Source organism: Arachis duranensis, chromosome 8, assembly GCF_000817695.3.
Source record: "Arachis duranensis cultivar V14167 chromosome 8, aradu.V14167.gnm2.J7QH, whole genome shotgun sequence".
Lineage (NCBI taxonomy): Eukaryota > Viridiplantae > Streptophyta > Magnoliopsida > Fabales > Fabaceae > Arachis > Arachis duranensis.
The window spans coordinates 49,039,155-49,049,577 of NC_029779.3; the positions used below are offsets into that span (position 1 = coordinate 49,039,155).

Consider the following 10,423-nt stretch of genomic DNA (forward strand, 5'->3'; position numbering starts at 1 on the left):
ATGATTAGACTTGTTATCTTGAATTAACTATGCATTTCAAAATTCAAATAATGGTCAAATATGTAGTATCTTTATCTTTTTTTTCCTTTCCTTTAATTTTTTGTTATTACTATTATTTTTCATAGAGTATAATTAAGATAAGGTGACTACTCAGATAAAGACGCACATTTTATCTTTTTTTAAAGATATTTTTATATTATATTTTAATTGATTTCTGTATAATTTATTCAGTATTTTTCATCACATATTATTAAATTTCTCAAAAAATTTTATTTCCGAAAACAATAAAAAATATTTAATTTGGACTAAAACAAAAAAAATAATAGATTAACTATTAAATTTTTTTAATTATTTATATAAAAATATATATCACATTCATCAAAATATATATATATATATATAAATAAAATAATTAATTTATATTTGTACAATATATAAAATAATTATTATAGTATTATTATATTATAGATTAAAATTCACTAATTTAAATTTTGTTTTTATTTTTAATATAATCATTAGAAATAAATTAATTTTTTAGAATAAGATGTAATGTAATAAAATATATATAATATTAACATTATAAAAGGTAATTTCAACCAATATAATATAATAGGTTATTAAATATATTTAATACAAAATACATTGAATATAAATTTTTATTGAGTTTAAATTTTAAATAATTTTTCATTGAATATTGAATATTTTTATTTTAAAGAGTTAGAATATTTTAACATCATCTTTTTCATATCTTTTTAATTGAGTCTTCTATTTTTTAAATTATAAACCTTATTTATAATTAAGAGTAATTTTTAACACCACTAATTAGTCACACACTCACACATATAAAAATACCAGAACAATTCTATTGTCATAATTATAATCTAACTTTATAAGCAATACAATACAATAAAACTATATATAAGTAATATAACCAAATTTTATCTACATCTATAGTCACATTTCATAAATAATATAATCAAATTATATTTATATTTATAATTAAAATATGAATAAAAATACAAAAAATTATTATGATGGTTAATTTTTTTCATTCATAATTTTTTTATTATTTTTGTTGTGAAAAGTTTAATTATTTTAATAATTAATCATTTTTTAAAAAAAATAAATCAATAATACAAAAAAGTCTTATTAAGAGTAATTTATTTAATTTATATATGATTAAAAAATAATTGAATAATTATATAGGATAAAAAATTAATATTATTAAAAAATAAAAAAAATTATTTTAAAATTAAAAATAAGTTTAAATAATAATAATAATAATAATAATAATAATAAAGAGTGTGGATCCGATTTTTTTAAACATATTTACTTCTATCTGATTATCTTAGAGATCAGATCATATCCACAAATTATAGATCATATATGGATAAATAATGTGGATTTATGAATATGATTTAATCTATGAACACCCCTAACTACTACTATAGGTTCATTGTTGCAAAAGACTGCTTTTTTATTATAAACCATTATTAGATCTTAATTACCATTAAAACAATTTAATTGTCAACAAAGAGATAATACTTATTGGTCTCTGAAATTATGTTCGTATTTCAATCTAATTTCAAAAATTTTGATTTATTCAATTTAGTCTCCCAATTTAATAGTTATGACTCACGTTGGTTCCTGATATTATTTTTGTCACAGTCTCACAAAATCGTTAAAACAACATGCTGAGATGGACTAACGACTGCTACATTTACGTTCTAGCGACTATTTGATGTGACAATTGAATTTTTTTACCTTAATTTTTTTCAACTAAACACTTAAAACCCTAATATGAGTTACGGATACCTAATTTAAAAAATCAAACTAAATAAATTAAACCTTTAAAAATCAGATTAAATATCGAATATAACTTCAAAACAAAACTTTAACTTATGTAGTAATTAATTTAAATGAGAATAAAATAAATCAAAATTCAACATAATTTTTATCAATATTTTTAAATTCAAAATTTCTATACTAAAATTAACTAGAATTTTTCTTTAAATTAAAATTTTAATGAAATAGTGACTTTAATTATCTTAATCAATGTCCTAATTAATTACTTTCATGCCTTAAAAAAACTGTATATGAGAAGAAAATAATTAATTTATCTACTTTAATAAATAGTTATTTTACTAAAATAAAAGAAACTATTATTTTAGAATTTTCTAAGAACTAATTAATATTATATGTATTTTGTTCCACTATATTTAGTTATAAAAATTTTATTTATTTTTAATGCTTATATTAAAAACAAAAAGAAAATTTAAATTAGCGAATTTTAATCTATATATATATATATATTTTGATGAATGTGATATTTTTTTTATATAAATAATTTTAAAAAAAAATCTAATAGTTGATCTATTATCTTTTTGGTTTTAGTCTAAATTAAATATTTTTTATTATTTTTGGAAAGAAAATCTTTTGAGAAATTTAATAATATGTGATGAGGAACACCGAAAAAATTATACAGAAATCAATTAAAACACAACATGAAAAAATCTTTAACAAAAGATGAAATAGGTGTCTTTATCTGAGTGGTCACCTTAAGGATAAATTAAATCAGTTAGCATTATTTAGTATATTATAGAATATTACATCTTTATGATTTCAATTCTCTTAATACTTATAACTATCTTTTTATATTGTATCATTTTATACAAATTGAATAGACACAAATTCTTTCACTATTGTTCTCTCTTATCTTTTTTAACATGGTATCAGTGTTATCCTCCTTGAGGAGGATATGTTGATATTCTTCTAGTAAAATTACCGTATTTTTTATACTTTTTTTTCATGCCATTTTCCCCCTTCTCTTTTATCAATGCTTTGATGCTTTTCTTACCTTACTAATTAGCTCATTCACTACTTACTTATTCTCATGGAGAAACTATATGTTTTTTGTCACCTTCCAATAGTTTGCCATCTTTTCACACTTTGTCACTTTTCAACAGTTTTCTAGCAGTTCGCCATCTTTTCAGTAGTTGGCCACTCTTGGGCAGTTTCGTCTGCACTTTTCTTGTGGCAGTTCCGTCTGTATTTTCTTGTGGCAGTTTCGTCTGCGTTTTCTTGTGGTAGTTTTGTCTGTGCTTTCTTCCGACAGTTTCGTCTGCGCTTCCTTCTGCCAGTTTTATCTGCGCTTCCTTTCGACAGTTTTGTTTGCACCCGTTCTATCAGTTTATGCATTTTTTTATTTCGTTGTTTTAATACGTTTCAAATTCAAGTTGTCACTTACTTGAGTTTGAGGGGGATGTTATAACATAATTAGGATCAATTAGATCAATTAGCATTATTTAAGCATATCTAAATATTTATAGAATATTACGCCTTTATTATTTTAATTCTCTTAACACTTATAAATACCCTTCTATATTGTATCATTTCACACAATTTAAATACACACAAATCTTTTTTCTACTGCTCTCTCTTGCCTTTCTAACATGTTAGAAAGGGTAAAAGAAAATAATAGAAAAAGAATTTGTGTGTATTTAAGTTGTATGGAATGATAAAATATAGAAAGGTATTTATAGGTGTTAAGAGAATTGAAATAATAAAGACGTTATAATAAGTATTCAAATATGCTAAATAATGCTAACTGATCTGATTGATCCTAATTATACTCGAACATCCCCTTTAAACTCAAGTGAAACTTTTTTAAAACAATAAAATAAAAAATGCATAAACTGAAAGAACGGGTGCAGCCAGAACTGTCAGAAAAAAGTGCAGACAGAACTATTGAAGAAAGTGCAGACGGAACTGTTGAAAGAAAGCGCAGACAGAATTGTCACAAGAAAAAAGACGGAATTGCTACAAAGAAATACAAACGAAACTGTCAGAAAGAAACACATAAGAAACTGCTACAATAGTAGCCAATTGCCCAAAAACTATTGAAAAGATGGCGAACTGCCAGAAAATTGTTAAAAAAATGACAAACTATGGAAAAACGATGGAAAACATTTGATTTTTTTATGAGAATAAGTAAATAGTGAATGAGTTCATCGGTGATGTGAGAAAATATCAAAGCATGAACAAAACAGAAGGAAAAAGTGGCACGAAAGAAAAATATAAAAAATACGGTGATTTCACCAAAAGAAAAACAACCTATTCTCCTTAAGAAGGATACCATAACTCTGAAATCAAGATAGAAAGGACAAAAGAGAACAATAAAAAAAATTTATGTGTATTCAAATTATATAGAATAATATAATATAAAAAAATATTTATAAATATTAAAAAAATTAAAATAATAAAAATACAATATTTTATAATAAATATTCAAATATATTAAATAATTATAATCAATCTTAATTATATTCGAATATCCTTATTGTTAGACATTACTAAAGGTGTTTGGGACGATATTGAAACAAAGTTTCAATTTTAATATGCGGTAAATATTTCTAAATATTAAGGCTTGTAAAATCATATTACTCGTTGGGAGTTGTATAAAATAAAAATATAAGAATTCAACTAAAAAATTTCAATTATAATATGTATATACACCAAAAATTATTCACTAAATTATTTGTCATTCAGGTCAAATATATATTAGAATATAAAATATATTTTAAAAATTATATAAAATAATAAATATAAATATATACATAATAATTGACTCTTTTAGTATATATCTAGTATTTTTATTTTACTTTTCATTTTGTTTATTTAATTTGTTGTGAGGGAATGAGGGAATGAGTTGTAAAACAGCGAACCTTAGCATGGGCAACAAGGACAATGCACCTTATCCCATTCATTTCAATTCATAATTTCAACCCCAAAAAACAAAAAAATAAAAATAAAAATAAAAAAAACAAAAAAGAAAGAAACCCTCACCACCAATCCACTCTTTCTCTTTCACACCCTCCGATCAAAAATGGAGAACACCACCAACACCAACAACACCCACCCTCACCAGCAGGCCCAATCGAGCCCATACCCAGGCCCACCAACACTCCCACCACCTCCCACCACCACCACCGTCGTCCCCGGAGGCGCACCACCACCGTCCTCCGCCGCACCATTCCACCACCTCCTCCAGCAACAACAGCAACAGCTTCAGATGTTCTGGTCCTACCAGCGCCAAGAAATCGAACACGTCAACGACTTCAAGAACCACCAGCTTCCATTGGCGCGCATCAAGAAGATCATGAAGGCCGACGAAGACGTTCGCATGATCTCCGCCGAAGCCCCAATCCTCTTCGCCAAAGCCTGCGAGCTCTTCATCCTCGAGCTCACGATCCGTTCATGGCTTCACGCCGAAGAGAACAAGCGAAGGACACTTCAGAAGAACGACATCGCCGCCGCCATTACGCGAACCGACATCTTCGATTTCTTAGTTGATATTGTTCCCAGGGACGATATCAAGGACGATGCGGCGGCTCTCGGCGGTATTGTGGCCGCTGCTGCGGCGGCTACTGCCAGTGGTGTTCCGTACTATTATCCGCCCATGGGCCAGCCCGCAGGCCCGCCTGGTGGCATGATGATTGGCAGGCCCGCAGTGGACCCGGCAACGGGGGTTTACGTGCAGCCGCCGTCGCAGGCGTGGCAGAGTGTTTGGCAGACTGCTGCGGAGGATGGCAGCTATGGGAGTGGCGCCACCGCCGCTCAAGGGAATCTTGATGGACAGAGGTATGCTATTTCTATTTCTAATGCATGCTTCAAAGTTTCCATTTTTATTATTGCTTTAGGGGTGTTTTTTTTGTTGAATTTGTTATCCTTAATTATGGTCTCGAGATTGGTGCATTTTGAATTGCCGAGGAGATGAATGATGATAGAAAAAAGAGGAGGTTTGAGGTGCTTAGTGTTGAGTTTAAGTAGATCAATTGAAGAGTTTTGTGTAGCTAGAATACTTTCAAGTTAGAATTTTGAACGGGAAAAAGGTTCTTTTGTGTGTGTGATGATGGTGTTTAGGGGACAGAGGTATGAATGCATGGTTTCTGGGAATCTCTTTCCTTTTTATTTGGATGTGCTTGTGTTGCTCTAATGTGTTGATTTTTAGTTATTGTTATTATTATTTATAATTTTAATTTTTATGTTTGGTTTAGGTGTTTTCATGTTTGTACATCCTTTTCATTTATTTATTTATTTATTTATTTTAAATTGAAGAGGCTCAACACATGATGGAGTGAAGTAACAGAACTTTGTAGTTTATGTTAAGTTAGGTCTTGAATTGGTGCATTTTGGATTGGTGAGGCCGTGAGGGAGAAAAAAAGCTTTGAGAATCTTCATTCCTAGTGAACTGAGTTTTAGAACTTCTAGCAGATCAGTAGAAGTCTAGAAGACTTGATGTAGTTGGAATACTTTTGGTTTAGGCTTTTCTCATATCTAGGGTATGACTTGATTACTAGAAGAGTTGATACATTTCAAATATGTTTAGTTTGATTGGACCAGAATTTTTTTGTGTGTGTTTAGAGCACGGATGATCTTATTGTTATTGATTCTTTTGGTGTTGGTAGTACTGTCTTTTAAATTGTGGAACAGGGAGAAAATGGTCATTTCTTTACATTTTTCTGGATGGAGAATGGAAGGAGAGGTTTTTTCAAGTCTTTGTGGGAGCAGATTTTGTCTGTTTGGGAATGGAAAATTTTGTTCTTTTGAAACTTCTGTCTAGTGTCTATGATTCATTTGTTTTCATATCTCTCACTGCTAGTTGGTTATGCTGAGCAAAGATGTTACGGGCCTTAGCTTTATGTGCTGTGGTTGTGATGCTTTGTTGTCTAAAGCATTGGCTTGGACTCTGCCAGCTTGTTGATTGCATTCTAAAAATGTACAGTGAGTACAACTCATGTTGCCCTTTATTTGTTATATTTATAGATGGTGCTGATTTAGAGTTAGGATATTTAAAATCCATTGTCTTCTCCGACTTAACACTAATTTGCGTGAGTGATTGATTTATACTGTTAGTAAGTGTCTTTTTCGTCTAGGTAAATTGATATGATTTATTTAAGATTTAAACCTACCAAGTATGGATTATGCGGAACATGAGTAATTCAACTCAGAAGAATTATCATTTTATTTGTTCTTGTAAATAAAGACACACAGGTCAAAATTATGACTAGAAACTGATCCAAGATTCATGATAAAATTGAATGAGCTTAAGAGTTTTTTGACCTTGCAAATTCAACTCTCTTTAGATCATGGGCAAGCTATTATAATTAAGAAGCTTTGCTAGCAATTCGCTTAGATCCTGAAGTATGGACTGTGAATATGTTGTGTTTGACACTTGCAAGGCCTAAATAATTGTGGTCTGTGGACTAGTTAGGGCAAACTCAATTGCAATAGCGCATTGGCAATGTGCAACGAAATAGGAATGTGCTGAAAATTTTTTTTGGGGGTTGTTTTTTCTTTTAGAAATGTTACAACAATGAAACAAGAATTTGTTCATAGCCATGATTATTCCTTTTCAACCATATGTTCTTGAATATGTATATTTAAAATTAATATAAAACTTGATTACTAATTTTCCAGATATAATATCTTAGTAACCTGTGGCCCTGTGTATTAATAAAATTGATTTCTGGTCCAAGTTTTATCTTGGTATTTCATAAAATTAAATCTCATTAGGCCATATAATAATGTGTCTTTTGGCCTATTAAAAGATTGGTTTATTAACAAACATCTAGCATATTGTCTAATAAAAATAGATGATATTTGTGCTTTACATTAGCAATCTAGTATATTAGTCTATAACTTTATAGGTTTCCTTGACCGTTCTAGATTTTTTGTGCATGGTTAATTATCTATCATATTAACTAGGAATTTTCCATTCCATTTCTGCCTAAAAATTCAACTAGAGTGGCTCAAATTGGTAGAAAGTTTGTGAGAACTATATTGTTCATATGACTGCAACTTGTGACCGGCTCGGTTCGTTCGTAAAAGTAGGTTGGGCGAGTCGAGCCAGTAAAAAAATGACTTGTTTATAAGCTGGCCAACTCGTTTAACTTGTCAGCTCATACTAGTCAAGTCAAGCCAGCATTTCCTTGGCTTGGTACTCATGATGAGCTGGCTCGAATGTGCCCGCCTACCTGCTTGATAGGTCTAGAAAATTTTGACTGTGTAGTCATACATGGCCCTGTCAAGATTAAAAGTTATTAGAAGGTTACATAATCACTTTAAAATGTTACATGGCTATATATTTTAATTTTTCTGAATCTTTGTTCATACTTATATGTTATTCCATACTGAGATATGTTTAGTTCTATATATTAGGTTTTGTTTATTTTGCATACCTAACATCTGGCAATGGTTTTGATGCCTCTGATGGTTTTCTTTATATTCTCTCTGCAGCTGAGCACTGTTGTGAGTTGGGATCTTGTCGATGCTGAACAATGTTTTTGGATTGCTTGCGATTTAGAGATGGTTTGTTAACTTAAATTTTATGGGAAGACAATGTGAACCTGTTTAACTTAAATGTACAACGGCAATGATGTTAACAACTTTTTTATGTACAAAAATTTGAAACTGAATATTGATCTTTTTCTGTGCAATGCTCTGAGACAATTGATCAAGACTCTGTTTAATGTTTTATGCTCAGAAGCCCCACTAATGCATGCTACTTCATACTTGCCACATTTGCTTCATTCCTAATCTTACTGTTTTATCCATATTTGCTTCAAACGATTTACATGTCCACAATTATCAAAATGACGTCGTTTTTACTTTGATTGGGTTTCAAAAACAAACGACGTCATTTCACCATTGTCCAGCACGGCAAGGGAGTGTCAACTCATCACTCTGTTTGTTGAGTCACTCTCAAAAAGGAATCGGGGGACCATTAGGGTGTCTGGAGTTTAATCTCGAGAACGACAATAGTGCAATTGGAACCGCAATACTAAATCAGTGCACGAAGTGAATCATAGTGACAACTTTGAAAATTTAGTCATGTAATAAATAGATATAATTATGGAGGGTGTTTTGGTAGTTGCAAGGACATTTAGTTATTCTTAGATAAATTGGAGTTGAACAAAAGGACGGAAATTAGGGTATAGCGGATCGGATATGATATCCGCGTTTTTTTTTTTTGGACGGATTCGATCCACAAATATACGAATCGGATATCGGATATATTCGCATAATTGAATCTTTTCTTTTTAATTATATTTCTATGTAAAAAATTCAATAAAAATATTTCTTTTACATTTTTAAATTTATTTATTTCTAAAATGTTTTTAATCAAATTTTTTCTAAATAACAAAAATAAAATAATACAATATATGAATAATAATTACTAACTAAAACATACAAATAAGTAAATATAATACCAAACATATATATATATACACAACAACAACAACAACAACAAAGCCTTGTCTCACTAAGTGGGGTCGGCTACATGAATCAAACGACGCCATTGTGCTCTGTCATATATCATGTCCACAGAGAGACCGTTTACATGTAGATCTCGTTTGACCATATCATGGATGGTCTTCTTGGGTCTTCCTCTGCCTTTCGCCCTTTGTCCATCTTCCATCTCATCCACCCTCCTGACTGGATGTTCTATCGGTCTTCTTCTCACATGTCCAAACCACCTGAGACGCGATTCAACCATCTTTTCCACAATGGGTGCTACTCCGACTCTCTCCCTTATATCTTCATTCCTTATTTTATCCAATCGCGTATGACCACTCATCCATCTCAACATCTTCATCTCTGCCACACTCAGCTTATGTTCGTGCTCCCCTTTAGCCGCCCAACACTCCGTACCATACAGCATAGCCGGTCTTATAGCGGTGCGATAGAATTTACCTTTAAGTTTTAAAGGCACTTTTTTGTCGCATATAAAACCAGATGCACTCCGCCATTTTGACCAACCTGCTTGGATCCTATGATTTACATCATGTTCAATCTCTCCATTATCCTGTATAATGCACCCAAGATACTTAAAACTTTTAACTTTTCGTAGGATGTTCTCTCCAATTTTCACCTCTATATTGGAGTTTTCCCTTCTCAGACTGAACTTACATTCCATATATTCCGTCTTGCTACGGCTTATGCGCAGACCATACACTTCTAGAGCTTCTCTCCATAACTCAAACTTCTTATTTAGGTCTTCCCCTGACTCTCCCATAAGGACGATATCATCGGCAAAAAGCATGCACCATAGCACAGGCTCTTGGATGTGCTCTGTGAGTACTTCCAAGACTAATGTGAAAAGGTATGGACTTAAGGATGATCCCTGGTGTAATCCTATACCAATAGGGAATTCCTCTGTCACACAACCTTGAGTCTTCACACTAGTTGTGGTCCCATCATACATGTCTTTAATTGCCCGAATATATGCGATCCTTACTCTCCTCTTTTCTAAAACATTCCATAAGACCTCCCTTGGTACCCTATCATACGCTTTTTCCAAATCAATAAACACCATGTGCAGATCCCTTTTATTACTACGATACCTCTCCATCATCCTTCT

The 10,423-nt window shown here is 30.8% G+C and overlaps 1 protein-coding gene across 1 annotated transcript; it reads left to right on the top strand.

Annotated features, from left to right (window-relative positions):
• Positions 1 to 4,772: 4,772 nt before the first annotated feature.
• LOC107463579 (nuclear transcription factor Y subunit C-1) lies at positions 4,773 to 8,582 on the top strand. Its single transcript, XM_016082394.3, has 2 exons — positions 4,773 to 5,640; positions 8,299 to 8,582. Exons 1-2 carry the CDS (start codon positions 4,886 to 4,888, stop codon positions 8,300 to 8,302), a joined length of 759 nt encoding a protein of 252 aa, XP_015937880.1. The 5' UTR covers positions 4,773 to 4,885; the 3' UTR covers positions 8,303 to 8,582.
• The last annotated feature ends 1,841 nt before the right edge of the window (positions 8,583 to 10,423 follow it).

What these genes read in the sequence shown, in the direction of transcription:
- LOC107463579 (XM_016082394.3), top strand. Translation starts at nt 4,886, where the DNA reads ATGGAGAACACCACCAACACCAACAACACCCACCCTCACCAGCAGGCC.